We start from the raw sequence: 23,530 nt of genomic DNA on the forward strand, positions 1-23,530 counted from the left end.
CGAGTTCACTCTGGAAAGAGGCCTTTCACCTGCTCTCAGTGTGAAAAGGGATTCACTGACATTGGCAGCCTGCGGAAACACAAACGAGTTCACACTGGGGAGAGGCCTTTCACCTGCTCTCAGTGTGAAAAGGGATTCACTCACATTGGCAACCTGCGGAGACACGAACGAGTTCACACTGGAGAGAGGCCTTTCACCTGCTCTCAGTGTGAAAAGGGATTCACTGACATTGGCACCCTGCGGAGACACGAATGAGTTCACACCGGGGAGAGGCCATTCAACTGCTCTGACTGTGGGAAGGGATTCACTCGGTTATCCAGCCTGCTGAGACACCAGATAGTTCACACCGGGCAGAAGCCGTTCATCTGCACTGTGTGTGATAAGGGATTCACTCGGTTACCCCACCTGCAGGGACACCAGAGAGTTCACACCGGGCAGAAGCCGTTCATCTGCACTGTGTGTGATATGAGATTCAATCAATTATCCAGCCTGCTGAAACACAATGTCACTCACCAAGAGCAGGCCCTTTAAATGCTCTGACTGCAGGAGGGGTTTCAAAAGCTCACAGCGACTGATGTACCACCAGCGCATTCACTCTGAGGAGAAACTGTTCAGCTGCTCTCACTGCACAAAGAGCTTTAGAACCTCCACCAACCTGATGAAACACGAGCGAGGTCACACCGGGGAGAGCCCGTTCACCTCTCCGACTGGGAAAAGATTCACTCGGTCATCACTTGCTGAGCCACAATGTCACTCACACCAATGAGAGACCCTTTAAATGCTCCGACTGTGGGAGTAGGTTTAAAAGCTCTCGGGTACTGATGCCCCACCTGCGCATTCACACTGAGGAGAAACTGTTCAGCTGCTCTCACTGCACAGAGGTTTCAAACATGATCCACATTGCGGAGGCACCAGCGAGTTCACACTGGAAAGAAGCCATTCACCTGCTCTCACTGTGGGGAGGGATTCACGCAGTCGTCCAACATGCTGAGACACCAAATGGTTCGCAAGTGGTGTTGGGTTTGATTCTGCTGTTAATCCTGCTGTTAATCACATCCAGGACTGAACCTGGAGTGGGTGGAGGGTTTTGCCTCCTCAACTCCTCCTGGTGCTCGGACGTAGTGACCCTGCGAACTACTGCTCCCCGGACCTGGAATAGCTGACTGTGAAGTACCGTCCATACTACCTTCCATGGAGTTCACTTCTGCCATCATCACGGGGGTCTACATCCCACCCCAGGTGGAAGTGAAGAAGGCGCTTGATGAATTGTAACCGCTATAAATAACAATGAAACAGAATACCCGGAGGCCTTGTTCATCGTGGCCGGCACTTCAAACAGGCCAACCTCCAGAGTGGGCAGCACGGTAGGTAGCATTGTGGATAGCACAATTGCTTCACAGCTCCAGGGTCCCAGGTTCGATTCCGGCTTGGGTCACTGTCTGCGGAGTCTGCACATCCTCCCCGTGTGTGCGTGGGTTTCCTCCGGGTGCTCCGGTTTCCTCCCACAGTCCAAAGATGTGCAGGTTAGGTGGATTGGCCATGATAAATTGCCCTTAGTGTCCAAAATTGCCCTCAGTGTTGGTTGGGGTTGCTGGGTTATGGGGATAGGGTGGAGGTGTTGACCTTGGGTAGGGTGCTCTTTCCAAGAGCCGGTGCAGACTTGATGGGCCGAATGGCCTCCTTCTACACTGTAAATTCTATGATAATCTATGAAAATTCCACCAACACACTTCCTGTCCCAACAGTGGCCCAACATCTTGACCACTGCTACACAAACATCATGGGCACCTGATGATCCATCCCGACTGCACTTTGGAAAGTTGAACCACAAGATGGTGCTCCTTTTCCCAGCATACAAGCAGAAACTTAAGCGGGAGAATCCGGTTAAGAAGGTTGTGCAAATGCTGGTCTGAGGCAACAGAAGAGCTCCTTCTCGACTTGTCCCTATTCAAGAACTCGGCAGCTAACCTAAATGGGTATGCCAGCACCATCACAGACTTCATCAGCAAGTGAGTAGAAGATTGTGTGTCAAAGAAGGTAGTACGTACGTTACCCAACCAGAATCCGGAGATTCACTCTCGACTGAAGGCCACGTCTGAGGCATTCAAGTCAGGCAACCCTGACCTACACAAAAAAATCTGGGTACAACCTCTGCAAAGCCAACAGGGATGCCAAGAGACAACAGAAGAGTTGTCCAGACTAAGCTAGAATCATGGACTCTCATCGATTGTGGCGAGGCTTAAACAACATAATGCGCTAAAAAGCAAAGCCGAGTAGAATCTTTAGCAACAGCGCACCCCTTCCCAACAAACGCAATGCATTCTATGCTTATTTCGAGCAGGAAACCAACAAACCTGTCATCTGCCCCAAGCAGCCTTGGGCACGCCCATGCCCACCGTCACAGCGTACAAAGTCAGATTGGCCGTCTTGAAAGTGAACCCTCGGAAAGCGGCGGGTCCTGACGGAGTCCCTGCCATGCACCCAGATCCTGCGCGGACCAACTGGCAGGTGTGTTCACGGACATCCTCAACCTCTCCCTACTCTGTTCTGAGATTCCCACCTGCTTCAAGACCACCATCATACCGGTGCCAAAGAAGAACCAGGCAATGTGCCTCAGTGAATACCATCCAGTGGCCTTGACATTGATCATTATGAAATGCTTAGACCACAGCTGGAGTAATGTGTGCAGTTTTACTCCCCTTACCTTCGGAAAGGTATTGCCACAGAGGAACCCAACAAAGTTGCACCAGACTTGTTCCGGGTTTGGCAGGATTGTCCCAGGAAGAGAGATTGGGGAAACTTGGCCTCTATTCTCTAGAGTTCCAAGGAATGAGAGGGGATTTCATTGAAACTTACAAAATCCATAAAGGAATAGACAGGGTGCGTGCAGGTGAGATGTTTCCCCTGGTTGGAGAGTCTGGAACCAGGGGACACAAATTCAAACTAAGGGGGAAGTCACTTAGGACCGGTCTCGGAGGAGACATTTCTTTACTCAGAGAGTTGTGAATCTTTGGAATTCTCGAGCCCAGAGAGCTGTGGAAGCTCAGTCACTGAGTGTGGTTAAAGCAGAGACCGACAGATTTCTTTTTTTCTTTGTTTAATAAATTAGTTTTTTCTAATTAAGGGGCAGTGTAGCGAGGCCAATTCACCAATGCTGCACAATAAGTTCGGTTGTGGATCTGAGACCCACAAGACACTAGGAGAATGTGCAAACTCCACATGGACAGTGACCCAGGGCCAGGATCAAACTCAGGTTCTTGGTGCCGTGAGGCAACAGTGCTAACCACTGGGCCACCGTGCCATCCAACTGACAGATTTCTAAATATCAATAACACAAATGGATATGGAGATAGTGTGGGGAAAAAGACATTGAATCATAGAATCATAGTATTTACAATGCATAAGGAGGCCATTCGGCCCATTGAGTGTGCACCGGCCCTTGGAATGAGCACCCTACCTAAGTCCACAACCCCACCCTATCCCCGTAATCCAGTGACCCCACCCAAACTTTTTGGACACTGAGGGCAATTTGGAATGGCCAATTCACCTAACCTGTACATCTTTGGACTGTGGGAGGAAACCAGAGCACCCGGAGGAAACCCACGCAGACACAGGGAGAAAGTGCAAACTCCGCACAGACAGTGACCCAAGCCGGAATCGAACCTGAGACCCTGGAGCTGTGAAGCAACTGTGCTAACCACTGCTACCGTGAAGTGGATGATGAGCCATGATCGTATTGAATGGTGGCGCAGGCTCGATGGGCTGAATGGCCAACTCCTGCTCTGACCTTCTGATGGTATAAAGATAGGTAGGAAAGTAATTTGTGAAGAGGACATAAGGAGACAACAATGGATAGAGGTAGGTTACGTGAGTGGGAAAAGATCTGCCAAATGGAGAATAATGTGAGAAAATTAGAAATTGTCCATGTTGCCAGAAGAATAAAAAAGTTTCTGATCTGAATAGTGAGAGATTGTAGAGCTCTGAGACTCCGAGGGATCTGGGTGTCCAAGAGCATGAATCACAAAAAGAGAATTGAATACAAATGTAGCTCGGTTATGCTTCAGTTATACAGGACATTGGTGAGACCATATCTGGAGCACTGTGTACAGTATTGCTCTCATTTAAGGAATGATGTAAATGTTTTGGAAACAGTTCAGAGAAGGCTTACTGGACTCACATCTGGAATTGGAGGCTGGTCTTATGAGGAATGATTGGACTCTGATGGAGTGTAGGTGACATGATTGATCCGTATAAAATCCTGAGGGATTTGACAGGGTGGATGTGGAAAGGATGTTTCCTCTTGTGGGAGAATCTAGAAATTGGAGTCACTTTAAAAGTAATAACTTGCCCATTTAAGGCAGAGGAGAACTTTTTTCTCTCAGGGTTATGAGTCTTGGAACTCTCTTCCTCAAAGGACAGTAGAAGCAGAGTCTTTGAATATTTTGAAGACGGAGTTGAATAGATTCTTGATAAGCAAGGGGGTGAAAGGTTATCGGGGGGTCAGTGGGAATGTGGAGTTGAGGTTACAATCAGATCAGCCGGGAACTTATTGAATGGCGGAGCAGGCTCGAGGGGCCGAGTGGCCTACTCCTAATTTGTATGTTATCACATCCTTTGTAATAGATTTTGGCATTTTCACCCCGACTGATGTCAGGCTAATGGGTCTGTGGTTCCCCATTTTCTTTCACCCTCCTTAAATATTGGGGTTACATTTACCACCTTCCAATCTGCAGGAACCATTCCAGAATCTATTGAATTTTGAAAGATGATCACCAATGTATCTCTCCAGCCACCTCTTTCAACACTCTGGGATGTAGAGCAGCAGCTGCCCATATAGTTAAGTGTGTAATTGTAAGGTTGAATTTGCGTAGTATCTGTAATATGTAACTGAATTTAGTGTTCGGGCCTTACTTAATAGACAGGTGACTGGGGATGCTGGGCAGGTATTGGTTCTAAGTCTGTGATCTACCACGCTTCGCGTTCAGGATCAAGAGGAGGGATATGTGGCCGCCTAAAGTGGCGTCTGGCAAAGGATGCTGGGAAAAGTGGCCAAGTTCAGGGACAGACAGGCTGCAGCTTCCAAATAGACAAAAAGCTGGTTTGTCTAACAACCGAGGAAAAAGGCCATTGAAAGGCCATCCCGGGACAATGGGCTTAAATGGAAATTGACAAAGTGGCAGATTTGGTGGCGTCAGTTTTCCTCATTTGGGAAGGCATACGTGCCTCGGACACCAACGGACATGGCCGGTCAGGACAAGCCCCGCAAGGTAGCGGATTTAATTGAACATTATCGATCAAGGTGATCAAGCCCTGATCGATTGATTGGGCCTTCACCTGGGACCGCCCAAAGGGGCTCAAACTCCTGGGGATAAAAGGTGCTGCGCAGCCCACCATTCGCTCTCTCGACAGCAGCTCTCAACAGTAACCAACAACAGTGACCCTTCACCGACCGAAGAGGAAAACCATCCACGCCATCGATGGAAGGACCCGAGCCGAGGATAACAACGACCGGCAACAGACTTTCAACACTGCCAGACTGCGGACTCCAGATAAGGCCATATCTGCCCCGTACTTGCCAGTCACTTGAAAGTTAAGTTAAGGTCTTGTGTGCATTAGCTTAGAGTTCAACTTGCATGTGTGTGTGATTAATTAACAGTAACAATTGTGTGATCGTAAATAAAGTATATTATTGTCTGATACAACTTATGGTAATTTGTCCAGCGTATAAGGGTTAGAGACACACTATGGTTTTGGTACAACAGATCCTTGTGAAATTTGAAGCTCCCCATTGACCAATTGTCAGAATGAACAAAATGCAGTCCTGGATGTAATTGAAGCAGAAACAATAACAGCAAATTCCAACCCTTGTAATCACTTGTGAACTTGTTGGTGTCTCAGCAGGTGTGATGAATCACTGAATCCTTTCCCACATTGAGAGCAAGTGAACGGCCTCTTCCCAGTGTGAACTCATCGATGTCTCCACAGTGTGGATGAGTAATTGAATCCTTTCCCACACTGAGAGCAGATGAACGGCCTCTCCCCAGTGTGAACTCGCTGGTGTAACTTCAGGCTGGATAACTGAGTGAATCCCTTCCCACACTGAGAGCAGGTGAATGGTTTCTCTCCAGTGTGAACTCGCTGATGTCTCTGCAGGGTGGAGGAATCACTGAATTCCCTCCCACATTGACAGCAGGTGAACGGCTTCTCCCCAGTATGAAGTCCCTGATGTGCCTGCAGGCTGGATATCTGAGTGAATCCCTTCCCATAGAGAGAGCAGGTGAATCCCCAGTGTGAATGTGTCGATGAGCTTCCAGTGCAGATGGGGCCTTGAATCCTTTCCCACAGTCCACACATTTCCACGGTTTCTCCATGTTTTGGGTCTCCTTGTGTCTCTCGAAGTTGGACAATTGAAGCCTTACCCACACAGGGAACACATGTACGGTCTCTCCCCGCTGTGAATGCTGCAATGTTTATTCAGGGTGCGTAACTGGTTAAATCTCTTTCCACAGACAGTGCTCTGGAAAACTCTCACTCGGGTGTGTGTGTCTCGGTGCTTTTCCAGTCACAATGGTGTTGAAAATCTGTTGATGCCGACAGCTCAAGCAAACATTTCTCCTTCTAGATTCAAATGCCGAAGATATTCAGATCCCAAGGAATCGAATAACTCTGTCAGATCTAGATGTGACGTTTGAGATTTCTCTCTGAAATTCCTCCACTTCTAATATCTTGGAAAAACAATTTACAAAAGTCAGCACTGTCAGTACAGGATAGACATTCAAAACAGACAATTCTGGTTCCTATGGAACATTCTTCCCTCTCTCATTCCCCAAAAGCTGTAAATATCCATCCAACACACTCTCCCTCCGTTCTCCCTCCCAATTCTCCTGAAGGTGCTGATTGACAGATCTATGCTCACTGCTTCCTGTCCTGGACACAGAGATCATAACAAATAGGAGCTGCAGTCGGCCATTTGGCCCACTTGCCCCATCCTTTAATGAGCTCAATGGCCAATCGACCTCAGCTCCATTTACCCACACTACCCTCATATTCCTTGGTGACTTCAATGTTTGGGGGGGGGGGGTGTCACAATCAAATCCAGTGACTACCTGCATGTACTTTGTGTCAGGTTGAGGTCAATGCCACCCCCCCCCCCCCCTCCCCCCACTTTTCATCCCAGTCCCAGGAGATTAGATATTGGGCTCCAAACAATTCCCCCGTGCTGGAGAAACTGCTCTATCTGCCATGCAGGCAGATGGCCCAGAAATGCACATGTCCAAGGGATGGGGGCCCTTAATTGAAAAAAAAAAGACTGGGCTCTTTAAATTGAAAAACTAAATCTGTCTAACTCATCCTTGAATATATTCAATGACCTCTAGACTCCACTGGTCGCTGTGGAAGAGAAATCCCGAGATTAACAACCCTGTGAGGTAACAGATTACTGAAAATATATGATGTAGTTACAGTACAATATTACATTACTAGAAATAATAATAAATGTACTTTACAGAACCATAAATAATATATCTAATCTGTACCATATAACAACACTAGACATATCTCTGGCTAATATTAATTTACTGACCCTTAAATGTCAGCCATCTCCTGGGGAAACTAGCCCTTTAATTGTGAACATTGGGAAAGAGACCATTCTTTTAGCCAAATAAATGTGTCAAGCTGAGGGAGCAAAGGATGTCAATGTCTTTAAGAGAGAGAGAGGGACCTGGGCCAAGCTTTCCAGAGTCTGCACCCTCCCTGGATTCACTTCCTTTCCCTTCAGTTGCTGAAAGTGACCAATTGAAGGTCAGAATGAGAAAAGAAATGGAAAGGGGGAAAAAAGAAAGTGTTTTACTCACAGATGTTGGAGACAGGAGGACGTTTCAGTCTGTGTGAAGCTTCATTCAATCTTCATTCACACAAAGGCAGTGCTCTGATTGGCTGGAGGACCAAAGTCCTTTTGGTCCTCCCAGTTTCTCAATAGCCAATACCTGAGCAGGAAGGTCAGAGGGTGGGCTCTCCTCTGCACTGCGCAGTTCCCTACCGCCCTTGGACATGCGCAGTCCTGGGCTGGGTGGAGATGGAGATCACTGGGCTAGTTCTCGCTCTGGCCGGAAGCGTCAACCGGTTGCCTGGAAACCTTGTCTGCAGGATGTGCAGGGGAAGGGAGAGGGGGAACAACAGGAGGGGTCGGGGCTCTCGTGCCCGCCTGCCGGGCCTGCGCACTGGAACCCGGAAACGTCACCGCGGAACAGAGTGATTCAGGCAGGGCTTCTTTGGGACGTCACAATGACCCAGAGGGGCGTTCCCAGCACTCTGAGAGCAACACCCTGGTCACAGAAACAAAATACTCTGGATTGGACAAGAGCTCAGCGTCGGGAGGTCAAATACCCGCCCATCCCACGTGCGCCGAGGTCCGTCCCCTCATTGTCTCCATGACTGAGATTGGCCAATAGGAACCTGTGGACGACTGGACAGGCGCTGATCCTCCAGCCAATCAGAGTCTGGGGCCTGTGTCACTGGCTGCACGAAGCTTCCTTCACTGTCTGCCCAGCAAAGCTGCTGCTCCTCAAGCTTCACACAGACTGAAACTTCCTCTCACGTCTGTAAGTAAAACCCTTTCTTTTCTCCCCATTAAATTTATGTTCTTATTCTGCCCTTCAATTGGTGACTTGTTTAAATCCCCAGGCCCAGATGAGATATTTCCAGGCTGCTGTGGGAAGCAAGACAGGAGATTGCAGACACTGACAATTTTCAATTTTTCTGGCCACAGGAGCGGTGCCAGAGGACTGGAGGACAGATAATGTGGTTCCATTGTTCAAGAAGTGAAGTAGGGAAAATCCAGGAAATTACAGACCAGTGAGTTTAACTTGAGTGGTCAGGAAATGATTGGAAAATATTCTGAGGGACAGAATTAATCTCTGTTGCGAAGGCAAGAACTAATTAAGGATAGTCAGCATGTCTGCATGGGTTTCACCCCCACAACCCAAAGATGTGCTGGTTAGGTGGATTGGCCACGCTAAATTGCCTCTTAATCGGAAAAAAAAAAATTGGGTACTCTAAATTTATTTTTTTAAAAGGATAGTTAGCATGGCTTTGTCAAAGGAAGATTATGTCTTCTAAAGACCTACCCAAACAAAGACTGTAACAGGTTTCAAAGCAGCACTAGCAGTGCCTCTGGTTCTGCACCAGGACAAGGAGATGGAGCTGAGGTTGTGGACAGGGCACGTTCTGCACAATGTCCTCTGCCAATTTGGAGACTTGGAGCCAGACCTCTACATGCCGCTTGACAGTGAAGAGGAGACTGTCTGACAACCCAGACAATCCGCCCAGCACCTCAATATACACCCTCATCAGTGCCTATTAAAATACTCATCTGATCCACCCGAAGCAGCACCCATCTCTGACCACACCCTCCAATGAACTGACAAGCAAACTATATTTCACCCTGTCCTGGATCCAGTCCAGTGTTTCACCACAGCTGATCCCAACTCTATAGTGGCTGCTAAGTTTGTGCAGTGTTGTATCTGAGCTGCTAGCAGTGAGGGTCAGATCAAATGGCTACCTGTCTTCATGAAGTGCTGAGCTGTTGCTCTCTCTTTTCATCTTTGACCTGCTGTGGCTGAACAGGCAGCATTTTCACGATAGGCTGAAGAGCATCTTTCTGTGCTGTAAAACTCTATGACTCTAAGTCTTTGAGTCTCTGAAAGCAGGAAATCAGAAGGGGAAAGTTGGTTTGAAGGAAGAGGGTGGGGAATTGGAAAGGAAGAGATCTAAGGTGTACACTGTGTGGAGTTTGCTCGTTCTTCCCCTGTCTGTGTGGGTTTCCTCTGGACGCTCCAGTTTTCTCCCATAGTCCAGAAGATGTGCAGGATAGGTGGATTGGCCATGAACAATTGTCCCTTAGTGTCCAAAAGGTAGGTGGGTTTAAGGTGATAGAGAGGAGGAGTGGACCTGGGTAGCATGCTCTATCGGAGGGTCGGTGCAGAAGGATTCTGTGGATTCTATTTCATTTGCATTTTCTGAGGAGGTGACAAAGCGTGTCGTTGAGGGTAGTGCAGTTAATAATAATCTTTATTGTCACAAGTAGGCTTACATTAACACTGCAATGAAGTTACTGTGAAAATCCCCTAGTCGCCACATTCTGGCGCCTGTTCAGGTGCACTCAGGTGAATTCGACATTCCGAATTCTCCTAACAAGCACGTCTTTCGGGACTTGTGGGAGGAACCCAGAGCACCCGGAAGAACCCCACGCAGACACGGGGAGCACGTGCAGACTCCATACAGACTGACCCAAGCCGGGAATCGAACCTGGAACCATGGCACTGTGGAGCAACAGTGCTACCCACTGTGTTTGAGTGCCGCCCACATGTAACCCATATAGACGTCAGTCAGGCTTTTCACAAGGTCTCACATGGGGGACTGGTCAAGATGGGATCCAGGGCAAATTGATACCAAAATTGGCTTCCTGGCAGCAGGCAGAGGGAGATGGTCAAAGATTGTCTTTGTGACTGGAAGCCTGTGTCCAATGGTGTTCCACTGCGATCGGTGTTGGGTTCCATGTTGTTCGGAGCATACATCAATGATCTGGATGTGAATGTTGGAGATATGATAAGTTGGCAGATGACACAAAAATTGGGGTTGTGGGAAATGGTGAGGAACGCCTCAGATTACAGGATGATATGGACGGGCTGGTTAGATGGCAGAACAGTGGCAAATTGAATTTAATCCTGAAAAGTGCAACAGGTCAAATTTGGGTAATCTCGCCTCCTAACTCAGCAACTGGAGCTGTGTATATAGTTAATGTTAAATAAAATGTTTTGTTTTCTGTACAACTCGGTGTTATACTCTTCATTGTATCTTATTAAATACCCATATCCCCACACTCTCCTGCCACTCAACCAATTTCCTAACCGTGTCAATAATTTGCCCTCAACTCCGAGGGCTTCCACCTTAGCTAACAGTCTCTTGTGTGGAACTTTATCAAATGCCTTCTGGGAGTCCATATAAATGACATCCATAGACATTCCCCTGTCCTCTACCCTCGTCACCTCCTCAAAAAATTCAGTAAATAAGTCAGGCTGGCTGTCCCTGATCGAACAAAGTTTTTCAAAGTGTTCAGTTACCCCACCCCTAATTATACATTCCAGCAGTTTCCCCACCATAGATGTTCATAATAATAATCTTTATTAGTGTCACAAGTAGGCTTACATTAACACTGAGGGACTGAATTCAGACTGTCCGATTCACCGAACAGCACGTCTTTTGGGACTTGTGGGAGCACCAGGATAAAACCCACGCAGACACAGCAGATAACGTGCAGACTCCACACTTACAGTGACGCAAGGCGGGAATCGAACTTGGGTCCCTGGCCCTGTATAGCAACAGTGCTAACCATTGTGCTACCATGTCGTGTTCGGCTAACTGGTCTGTAATTCCCTGTTTTTCGCCTTTCACCCTTCTTAAATAATGAATCCCTTCGCACACTAAGAGCAGGTGAATGGCTTCTCCCCAGTGTAAACTCGCTGATGTATCCGCACCGCACTTCAAAAAGTGCATTTTTCCAATCCAGAGGGACTACTCCTGAATCTAGGGAACTCTGGACGATTATCGTTGGGGCATCTACAATGTGCTCCCCGACTTCCTTTAACACCCTTGATGGAAACCGTCAGGTCCTGGGGATTTGTCACTCTTCAGTTCCATTAATTTCCTAGTTAGTGATGGTATAGTTATGTTAATTGTGTTAAGTCCCTGTCCTCTTATCGACTATTAATTTTTTCGGGACTTATGGCACGTTATCCTCCTTTTCAACTGTAAATACTGAGGCAGAGTAATTGTTCAGTGTGTCTGCCATTCCCCCATTATCACTGACAATATCTCCATTTCCAGCTTTTACTGGGCCTACATTGCTCTTCACACCCGCTTTCCCTTTATATAACTAAACAGTTCTTCTCATTGATATTGATGTCCCTTGCAAGTTTCCTTTCATAATCCCTTTCAGTCGCTCTTACAAGCTGCTTTGTGATCCTTTGTGAGTCCTTGTTCCCACCCTATTCGTCCGGATCTGTCCTGTGTCTTGTATTTTTGTGCGTTATTTCTTTTAGTTTTAAGCTGTCCCTAACCTCTTTATTTGTCCGTGGCTGTTTTTTTTGTTAAATGGAGCCTTTTCCTCTCAGGGGGATATACTTGCTCTCTATCTCGTTAAATGTTTCTTTAAATATTCTCCACTGATCTTCAGTTGTTTGACCCATTAACAGATCTCCCCAGTTTACCGAGGACAGTCTCTGTCTCATCCCGTTAACGTCAGCCTTACCCAAGCCTAAAACTCTACTGTCTGTAACGTGCTTTTCACTTTCAAACACTACACTGAATTCAATCATGTTGTGATCACAGTTAGGCTACTAATTAAATTGGGCTCATTACTCATAACTAAATCTAATATTGCCTGTCCCCTTGTTACATCTGGAACATATTGCTGCAGGAAACTATCCCGGACACATTCCAGAAATTCACTCCCTTTCTGACAGTTGCTTGTCTGCCTCTCCCAATTGTGTGTCAGTTATAATCCCCCATTAATACTACTCTGCCTTTGCTACACACTCGCCTAATTTCTGCCTTTATACAATCTAGTGCCTGAGAGCTAACCAGACGGTCGATACACAACACCCATTACAGTTTGAGATTTTTTTTGTTCCTCAGTTCCACCTATGTGGGAGGGGATTCTCCATCCAGGCAGCCGGCCAATGGGGTTTCCCGTTGTGGGCACCCCCATGCTGTCGGGAAGTCCGTGGGCATGAGTGCGCTGCCGGAAAGCGGAGGACCCCGCCGACGGAGAATCCAGCCCATGGTCTTCGCTGGATCCTTCCCCTCATTATATCCTCCACAGCAGTCGCCATCTCCCTGGCGCTACACTCACCTGGAGCAACTCGACAGCAAGGACTCCGACATCAGTCTCCTATTCATTGACTACAGCTTCAAATTCCGAGGTGTGCACATCACCAACAATCTGTCCTGGTCGACCCACATCAACACTACGACCAAGAAAGCACAACAGCGCCTATACTTTTTCAGGAAACTAAGGAAATTCAACACGTCCACATTGACTCTTCCCAACTTTTACAGATGCACCATAGAAAGCATCCTACCTGGCAGCATCACAGCCTGGCCTGGCAACTGCTCGGTCCAAGACTGTAAGAAATGACAGAGAGTGGTGAACACGCCCAGTCCATCACGCGAACCCGCCTCCCATCCATTGACTCTCCCGCTGCTTTGGGATAGCGGGCAGCATATTCAAAGATCCCTCCCACCCGCTTGTTCACACTTCCAACTTCTTCCATCGGGCAGGAGATACAAAAGTCTGAGAACACGTCCAAAGACGTGCAGGTTAGGTGGATTGGCCATGATGAATTGCCCTTAGTGACCAAAAAGATTAGGAGGTGTTATTGGGTTATGGGGATAGGGTGGAAGTGAGGGCTTAAGTGGGTTGGCGCAGACTCGATGGGCCGAATGGCCTCCTTCTGCACTGTATGTTCTATGTTCTAACAGATTCAAAAACATCTTTTCCGCTGTTACCAGACTCCTAATCGACCCTCTTATGGACTGACCTGATCTCTTCACACATCTCCTCCACTGAGTAGTGCTACACTCCTGTATGCTTCACCCAATGCCTGTGTCTATGTATTTACATTGTGTATTGATGTTTGCCCTGTGTATTCTCATGTATGGAATGATCTGTCTGAACTGTACGCAGATCAATACTTTTCACTGTATCTCGGTACACGTGACAATAAACAAATCCAATCCTCACCATTGAGGTGATAGTATTTCTAATCAGTAAGGCTACTCCACCCCCTCTGCCATATTCTCTGTCCCTCCTGTAAACTTTATGACCGGTATATTTGGTACCCAGTCCAGACCATCCTGCTATTTGTTTTTGGAACTGTATTGAGTTCCCAGGAGGCCTTCCTCTCCCCCACCATTTGTTAGTTTAAAGTCCTTCTGACCTCCCTATTTATCCTTTCCACGAGGACACTGGCCCCAGATCGGTTCAGGTGGAGACCGTCCCAACGGCACAGATCCCTCCTGTCCCAATACTGATGCCTGTGCCCCATGAAATGGAACCCCTCTTTCCTGCACCACTCCTTTAGCCACGTGTTTACTTCTCTAATTTTCTCATCCCTATGCCAATTTGCACGTGGCTCAGGGAATAATCCAGAGATTATAATCCTTGGGACCTGTTGTTTAATTCTGTTCCTAATTTCTGATATTCCCAAACAGGTCCTCTTTCCTAGTCTTGCTGATGTTGTTTATCCCAACGTGGACCACAACAACTGGATCCTCCCCCTCCCTCTCCAATATCCTTTCAAGCTGGTTAGAGATGCCCCTCACCCTGGCACCGGGCAGGCAACATACCATGTGGGACTCTCGGTCCTGCTTCCAAAGGATGTTATTAGTTCCCCTAATTATAGAAACCCCGACAACTACCACTTCCTCCCCCCCGCTTGAATGGCCTCCTGTACCAGGGTGCAGTGGTCAGCTAGCTCATCCTTCCTACAGTCACTGCTCCGATACCCTGCCCCTCCGCGTCCGCTCCCTGGAGACGAGGTATTGGGGAATGAGAGGAAGGAATGTTCCATAGAAACTAGAATTCTCTGTTCTGAATTTCTATCCTGTACTGAGTGTTGACTTTGAAAACTCCTTTTACAGATATTACAAGAGGAGGAATTACAGACAGAAATCTCAATTGTCACGTCTCGGTCCCACAGAGTCACTCGATACCTTGGGATCTGAATGTCACCGGCCTTTGAATCTAGAAGGAGAAATGTTTGCCGAATCTGTCAGCATCAAAATATTTTAAACATCAATGTGACTGGAAAAGCACCGAGACACACACACCCCAGCGAGAGTGTTCCAGAGCACTGACTGTGGAAAGAGCTTTAAACATTTACACAGCCTGAACAAACATTGCACCATTCACAGCGGGGAGAGACCGTACACGTGTTCTGTGTGTGGGCGAGGCCTTAACTGATCGTCCATCCTGGAGAGATACGAGGAGACCCAAAACATGGAGAAACCGTGGAAATGTGGGGACTGTGGGAAGGGATACAGATTCCCATCTGAGTTGGAGACTCATCCACGCATTCACACTGGGGAGAGGCCATTCACCTGCTCTGTGTGTGAGAAGGGATTCACTCTGTTCTCCAGGCTGAAGAAACACCAGCGAATTCACACTGGGGAGAGGCCATTCACCTGCTCTCAGTGTGCGAAGGGATTCACTCAGTTAACCCACCTGCAGAGTCACCAGCGAGTTCGCACTGGGGAGAGACCATTCACCTGCTCTCAGTGTGGGAAGGGATTCACTCAGTTATCCCACCTGCAAAGTCACGAGCGAGTTCACACTGGGGAGAGACCGTTCATCTGCTCTCAGTGTGGGAAGGGATTCACTCAGTTCTCCAATCTGCAGACACATCAGCGAGTTCACACTGGGGAGAGGCCATTCACCTGCTCTCATTGTGGGAAGGGATTCACCCAGTTATCCCACCTGTGGACTCACCAGCGAATTCACACTGGGGAGAGACCGTTCTTCTGCTCTCAGTGTGGGAAGGGGTTCAGTGAGTCATCCAAACTGCGGACACATCAGCGAGTTCACACTGGGCAGAGGCCATTCATCTGCTGTCAGTGTGGGAAGGAATTCACTGACTTATCGAACCTGAAGAGACACCAGCGAGTTCACACTGGGGAGAAGGCAATCACGTGCTCTGAGTAGGGGAAGGCAATTAGTGATCCATCCCACCTGCAGACACACCAGCGAATTCACACTGGTGAGAGGTCATTCTCCTCTGTGTTGGAAGGGAATCCATGATTCATCGCACCTGCTGAGACACCAACAAGTTCACAAGTGATTACAAGGGCTATTGCTGTTATTGTTTCTGCTCTCAGTTACATCCAAGACTGTATTTTGTTCATTCTGTCAGTTGGTCACTGGGGAGGGTCGGAGGGTTTTGTTCTGCTCGACTTGGCAGTCCTATGGCTTTGCCTCCAGATGGCTGACGCTCTTTGAGCCTTGTTGCGACTACCTTGGTTCAAATTTCACAACGATCACAGAGTGAAGGGGTGTTTCGAAGAGAGAAGATATTCAGTTTCCATTTCTGTTTGGATCCCCCTAAATCATGCCACATTACCATGAAGATGGGCATTGGTGGTTACATGTTTTTGTTTAATTTATCTGGGTGAACACCCAATCAGGGTATGAGGGACTTGTTGTCTGAGGTAGACTGGGAAACCACATTAAATGGTATGATGGGAGACAGGCAATAGCTAATATTTTCAGGCATTATTATTCATCTACCGGGGGGTCAGTTAGCTCAGTTGGCTGGATGGCTGGTTCATGATGTGGAGTGACTCCAATAGCAGGGATTCAACTGTCGTATTGGCTGAGGTTATCCATGAAGGGTCCACCTTCGCAACATTGCCCCTCGCCTGAGGTGTGGTGACCCTCAGGTTAAACCACCAGTTGTCTCTCTCTCTCGCTCTCTCAAGGGGGAGAGCAGTCTATGGTCTTCTGGGACATTTGCAACTCATTTCACATATACACACCAAAATTGATTCCTTTAGGGGAAAAAATCGAACAGGAAAAGTGATGCAACTGCGGCTAACAAGAAAAGTTAAAGATTCCATTAGATCAAAGGAAGAGGCTCATAAAGTGGCCAAAATAGTAGTCAGCCTGAGGACTGGGAACTGAATGAGATTAATAAGTAAAAAAGTAGTCCTGGAGAAATTAATGTGGTTGAAAGTTAATCAGCCCTCAAACGTGATGCTCTACATCCCAGAGTGTTGAAAGAGGCGGCTGTAGAGATAGTGGATACATTGGTGATCATCTGTCACAATTCTGTAGATTCTGGAATGGTTCCTGCAGATTGGAAGGTGGTAAATGTAACCCCACAATTTAAGGAGGGAGAGAGTAAACGGGGAACCACAGACCCATTAGCCTGACATCAGAAGGTGGGAAAATGCTACAATCTATTAATGGGGCGGCACGGTAGCACAGTGGTTAGCACCAGGGACCCGGGATCGATTCCAGGCTTGGGTTACTGTCTGTGCGGAGTCTACACGTTCTCCCTGAGTCTGCGTGGGTTTCCCCCGGGTGCTCCGGGTTCCTCCCACAAGTCCCGAAAGACGTGCTTGTTCGGTGAATTGGACATTCTGAATTCTCCCTCGGGTATACCCAAACACGTGCCGGAATATTGCGACTGGGGGATTTTCACAGTAACTTCATTGCAGTGTTAATGTCAGCCTCCTTGTGACAATAATAAAGATTATAATTATACTATTAAAAGAACTCAACCCATGTCAATAGGGTTGACATGGCCATGTCAATAGCACAGACCCCAAGAGGCCAACAGCGAACCCAAGCAGACTACCAATGAACCGGAACAGCAGACCGAGAGATCTGCGGTGCGGCAACCGAAGAGGAAAGAGTCGAATTGGACCCCTCCGGAAGGCCGCTGCCTTAGACTCGACATGTATGCTCAAGCCGTCAGGAGCCGCGTCAATGCCAGATTCATCAGTCGCATTCACAAGACAGCCCCGAACGTCACCCAAGCACAACGCAATGCCATCCGCGCTCTCAAGACCAACCGCAGCATCGTCATCAAACCAGCAGACAAAGGGGGGGCCACTATCGTACTGAACAGAACGGACTACTGCAAAGAAGTATACCGACAACTGAACAACCAAGAACATTACAGACAGTTACCCGCAGATCCGACCAAGGAACACATCCGCCAACTTAACAGACTGATCAAGACCTTGGATCCAGATCTTCAGAGCACCCTACGTGCTTTCATCCCACGTACCCCCCGCATTGGAGATCTCTACTGCCTCCCGAAAATACATAAGGCCAACACACCAGGCCGCCCTATCGTTTCAGGCAATGGGACCCTGTGTGAGAACCTCTCTGGCTACATCGAGGGCATCTTGAAACCCATCGTACAAGGTACACTCAGCTTCTGTCGCGACACAACGGACTTCCTACAGAAACTCGGCACCCATGGACCAGTTGAACCAGGAACATTCCTCGTCACAATGGACGTCTCGGCACGCTACACCAGCATCCCCCATGACGACGGCATTGCTGCAACAGCCTCAGTACTCAACACCGACAACTGCCAATCTCCAGACGCAATTCTGCAACTCATCCGCTTCATTCTGGATCACAACGTCTTCACCTTCGACAACAAGTTCTTCATCCAGACGCACGGAACAGCCATGGGGACCAAATTCGCACCCCAATACGCCAACATCTTCATGCACAAGTTTGAACAGGACCTACTCACCGCACAGGACCTTCAACCGACGTTATACACCAGATACATCGATGACATTTTTTTCCTTTGGACCCACGGCGAAGAATCACTGAAACGACTACACGATGACATTAATAAGTTCCATCCGACCATCAGACTCACCATGGACTACTCTCCAAAATCAGTTGCATTCTTGGACACACTCGTCTCCATCAAGGACGGTCACCTCAGCACTTCGCTTTACCGCAAACCCACGGATAACCTCATGATGCTCCACTTCTCCAGCTTCCACCCTAAACACATTAAAGAAGCCATCCCCTATGGACAAGCACTCCGTATACACAGGATCTGCTCAGACGAGGAGGAGCGTAACAGACATCTACAGACGTTGAAAGATGCCCTCGTACGAACGGGATATGGCACTCGACTCATCGATCGACAGTTCCAACGCGCCACAGCGAAAAACCGGACCGACCTCCTCACAAGACAAACATGGGACACAACCGACAGAATACCCTTCGTCGTCCAGTACTTCCCCGGAGCGGAGAAACTACGTCATCTTCTTCACAGCCTTCAACACGTCATTGATGACGATGAACATCTTGCCAAGGTCATCCCCACACCCCCACTACTTGCCTTCAAACAACCGCGCAACCTCAAACGAACCATTGTTTGCAGCAAACTACCCAGTCTTCAGAACAGTGACCACGACACCACACAACCCTGTCATGGCAATCTCTGCAAGACGTGCCAGATCATCGACATGGATACCACTATTACACATGAGAACACCACCCACCAGGTACGCGGTACATACTCGTGCGACTCGGCCAACGTTGTCTACCTCATACGCTGCAGGAAAGGATGTCCCGAAGCGTGGTACATTGGCGAGACCATGCAGACGCTGCGACAATCACCAGGCAGGAATGTTCCTTTCCAGTCGGGGAACACTTCAGCAGTCAAGGGCATTCAGCCTCTGATCTCCGGGTAAGCGTTCTCCAAGGCGGCCTTCAGGACCCGCGACAACGCAGAATCGCCGAGCAGAAACTTATAGCCAAGTTCCGCACACATGAGTGCGGCCTCAACCGGGACCTGGGATTCATGTCGCATTACATTCATCCCCCACCATCTGGCCTGCAAAATCCTACCAACTGTCCTGGCTTGATACAATTCACACCTCTTTAACCTGGGGTTACCCCATCTCTGGATCTGTAAAGATTTAATCACCTGCTAATGCTCACATTCCGAGCATTGTCTGGCATCTTTGAATTTGTCTATATATGTGTTTCTGGAACAGACCTCTGCATTCATCTGAGGAAGGAGCAGCGCTCCGAAAGCTAGTGACATCGAAACAAACCTGTTGGACTTTAACCTGGTGTTGTAAGACTTCGTACTGTGCTCACCCCAGTCCAACGCCGGCATCTCCACATCAATAGAATTTGGTTCACATGAATTGATATCCTCAGTCTGGATAGGCCCAGTGGACCAGGCTATTCTGGGTCTGGATATTTGATCCTAATTGAATTCTCCCTTAAGCTTTGAAAATGGGAAAGTAACATGGTCAATCAGAACCATCAGGAAAGATCAGCTTTATGAACATCAAATGTGGCAAAAGGTTAGAATGATTGTGGCCAATTACAGATGGAACCAGCATCATTCACTGGTAATGTTCCACCGTGTACCAAACAATACCCATCAACCCGTCCTCAACCGAAGGGATTTTACCCACAGTAGAGCAACTGGAGGAAAGAGGGATGTTAATTAAAACACGCAGTTCGTCAAATAGTCCAGTTTGACAAATGGTACAGGGCGTCTGACCATTGACGACTGAAAGGCAAACCTATATCAATCTGGTCTCCACCTGTGTTCCAGTGAAAGTCTGGAATGTTTAGATGGGATGAATAAATTGATCGCTTTCTCCTGGAAATATTTACATCCTGGCCCATGAACTTTGTTTCAAAGAAATCCACATTTGAAAGCTTGGACACAACATGAAATATCAGCACCATAACAGGGCAGATAAGACAAACAGACACTCACTTTGATCTTCAGAGCATCTGAGAGTTAAGTATATGTGACGTGATTTTGGGATACCGGTGTGGGTGTGCAGATGTGATTTGTTCCATGTGAAAAATAACAAGCCTAAATTCGTGGTGAAATGGACTGAAGACTGGGTCCCAAACACACAACTACTGGAGACACAGCAGGAGATGAAATGGTTAATGTGGCCGGGGGATTGAGACACCATTGTGACATCATCAAGACATTGACACACTCCAGAGAGAAACTGACTTTAAAACAATCCGGATAGAATTAAACACACTGGACATGGGCAAAGTGGGAGTGAAATTAAAGTGATAATGGGACAATGAAGGGCTTGGGAGAAATAATACTGAGTAAGAACTGTCCACAAAGAGAGAGCTGGAGAATCTTTCACATCCATGTTTGATTTGTTCCTTGAAGCATCTGTCCTTATGTACCAGTAACCTAGAACTCACCGCACAAGAAGAAAATATGGAGTAGATGTTACCCCAGGCGGAGCCAGAACTGGACAATAAAGGAGTGAAATTGAGTGAGGTTTTGTGGAGAGAGTTTTGTAAATTCTTAATGGGATGTGGGAGTCGCTGGACCAGAATTTATTGCCCTTGAACTGAGTGGCTGCTCGGACATTTCAGATTTTAACCGAGTCTCCCCTATTTCTAGTCTCTGCCACAAGGGAAACATTCTCTCAGCATTCTCTCTGTCAATTCCACTCAGGATCTCACGTGCTTCAATAAGATCATCTCTCATTCTTCTCAACTGCAATGGATACATTCCCAACCTGTCAAACCTTTCCTCAGAGGATAACCCCCTCATTCCAGAATCTGGGAGTCAACCTCCTCTGAACTGCTTCTAATGCAATTATCTCATTTCTGAAATAAGGAGACCCAAACTGTACACAGTGCTCTAAATATGGGGCGGGATTCCCGTCCTGCAGCGCATCCCTGCCAGCAGCGGGATTCTCCGTCCTGCGGCGTGTCCCTGCCAGCAACGGGATTCTCCGTCCTGCGGCGCATCCCTGCCAGCAGCGGGATTCTCCATTCTGCGGCGCGTCCCTGCCAGCAGCGGGATTCTCCATCCTGCAGCGCGTCCCTGCCAGCAGCGGGATTCTCCATCCTGCAGCGCATCCCTGCCAGCATCGGGATTCTCCGTCCTGCGGCGCATCCCTGCCAGCAGCGGGATTCTCCGTCCTGCAGCGCATCCCTGCCAGCAGCGGGATTCTCCATCCTGCGGCGCATCCCTGCCAGCAGCGGGATCCTCCGTCCTGCAGCGCATCCCTGCCAGCAGCGGGATTCTCCATCCTGCGGCGCGTCCCTGCCAGCAGCGGGATTCTCCATCCTGCAGCGCATCCCTGCCAGCAGCGAGATTCTCCGTCCTGCGGCGTGTCCCTGCCAGCAGCGGGATTCTCCGTCCTGCGGCGTGTCCCTGCCAGCAGCGGGATTCTCCGTCCTGCGGCGTGTCCCTGCCAGCAGCGGGATTCTCCGTCCTGCAGCGCATCCCTGCCAGCAGCGGGATTCTCCATCCTGCGGCGTGTCCCTGCCAGCAGCGGGATTCTCCGTCCTGCAGCGTATCCCTGCCAGCAGCGGGATTCTCCATCCTGCGGCGTGTCCCTGCCAGCAGCGGGATTCTCCGTCCTGCAGCACGTCCCTGCCAGCAGCGGGATTCTCCATCCTGCAGCGCATCCCTGCAAGCAGCGGGATTCTCCGTCCTGCGGCGTGTCCCTGCCAGCAGCGGGATTCTCCATTCTGCAGCGCATCCCTGCCAGCAGCGGGATTCTCCGTCCTGCAGCGCGTCCCTGCCAGCAGCGGGATTCTCCGTCCTGCAGCGCGTCCCTGCCAGCAGCGGGATTCTCCGTCCTGCAGCGCATCCCTGCCAGCAGCGGGATTCTCCATCCTGCAGCGCATCCCTGCCAGCAGCGGGATTCTCCATCCTGCAGCGCATCCCTGCCAGCAGCGGGATTCTCCATCCTGCAGCGCATCCCTGCCAGCAGCGGGATTCTCCATCCTGCGGCGCATCCCTGCCAGCAGCGGGATTCTCCGTCCTGCAGCGCATCCCTGCCAGCAGCGGTATTCTCCATCCTGCGGCGTGTCCCTGCCAGCAGCGGGATTCTCCGTCCTGCGGCGTGTCCCTGCCAGCAGCGGGATTCACCGTCCTGCGGCATGTCCCTGCCAGCAGCGGGATTCTCCATCCTGCGGCATGTCCCTGCCAGCAGCGGGATTCTCCGTCCTGCGGCACGTCCCTGCCAGCAGCGGGATTCTCCGTCCTGCGGCGTGTCCCTGCCAGCAGCGGGATTCTCCGTCCTGCAGCGCATCCCTGCCAGCAGCGGGATTCTCCGTCCTGCGGCGTGTCCCTGCCAGCAGCGGGATTCTCCGTCCTGCGGCATGTCCCTGCCAGCAGCGGGATTCTCCGTCCTGCGGCGTGTCCCTGCCAGCAGCGGGATTCTCCGTCCTGCAGCGCTTCCCTGCCAGCAGCGAGATTCTCCGTCCTGCGGCGTGTCCCTGCCAGCAGCGGGATTCTCCATCCTGCAGCGTGTCCCTGCCAGCAGCGGGATTCTCCGTCCTGCAACGCATCCCTGCCATCAGCGGGATTCTCCATCCTGCAGCGCATCCCTGCCAGCAGCGGGATGCTCCATCCTGCGGCGCGTCCCTGCGCGTCCCTGCCAGCAGCGGGATTCTCCATCCTGCCAGACGGCCAATGAGTTTCCCATTGTTGCCAGCCCGTCGCCTGGAAATCCCCGGGTGTGAGTGCGCTGCCGGCGCAACAGAGAATCTCGCCAGTGGAGAATCCAGCCCATGGTCTCACCAAGGCCCTGTACAACTGCAGCAAAACACCCCAACTTTTATATTCCAGTCCCTTTGCAATAAATAACAATATTCCATTCACCTTCCTAATCACTTGCTGTACCGGCTGGAAGGGCCCTTCCTTTTCATAACCTTATTTCCCCGTTCTTTTATTTCTGCTGTTACATTTTTGCTCCATGGATGATTAATGGACATGTCACTTTAAGGCAAGCAGCCTGTATCTTTAATTCAAGCAGAAGAATCCAGGTGTCTGTGCCGGTTTAAACTGGAGCTGCAGATCTTTAGGCACCAGTGTGAGAATTGGGGTTGGGACTCGGTTTGATTGATTCGCAGGTGGCCAATGAATTGGTCCAAAAGGATGTGCTCCTAGGTAACAGGCGGTGATTGGAT

General features: G+C 49.2%; 2 protein-coding genes across 2 annotated transcripts in view; one reads left to right on the top strand and one right to left on the bottom strand.

The window, feature by feature from the left end:
- LOC140419996 (uncharacterized) overlaps positions 1–23,530 on the bottom strand; it is an 86,657-nt gene that overhangs the window by 38,793 nt on the left and 24,334 nt on the right. The gene's annotated exons all lie outside the window — the stretch shown is intronic.
- On the top strand, positions 8,436–21,981 carry LOC140419983 (uncharacterized). Its single transcript, XM_072504016.1, has 2 exons — positions 8,436–8,600; positions 14,701–21,981. The coding sequence occupies exon 2, from the start codon at positions 17,515–17,517 to the stop codon at positions 19,288–19,290; it is 1,776 nt and encodes a 591-aa protein (XP_072360117.1). The 5' UTR covers positions 8,436–8,600; positions 14,701–17,514; the 3' UTR covers positions 19,291–21,981.

Source organism: Scyliorhinus torazame, chromosome 5 (assembly GCF_047496885.1).
Source record: "Scyliorhinus torazame isolate Kashiwa2021f chromosome 5, sScyTor2.1, whole genome shotgun sequence".
NCBI classification, from domain to species: Eukaryota; Metazoa; Chordata; class Chondrichthyes; order Carcharhiniformes; family Scyliorhinidae; genus Scyliorhinus; species Scyliorhinus torazame.

Excerpts from the sequence above, each read along its gene's own strand:
- LOC140419983 (XM_072504016.1), top strand. The coding sequence starts at position 17,515 with ATGTATGCTCAAGCCGTCAGGAGCCGCGTCAATGCCAGATTCATCAGT.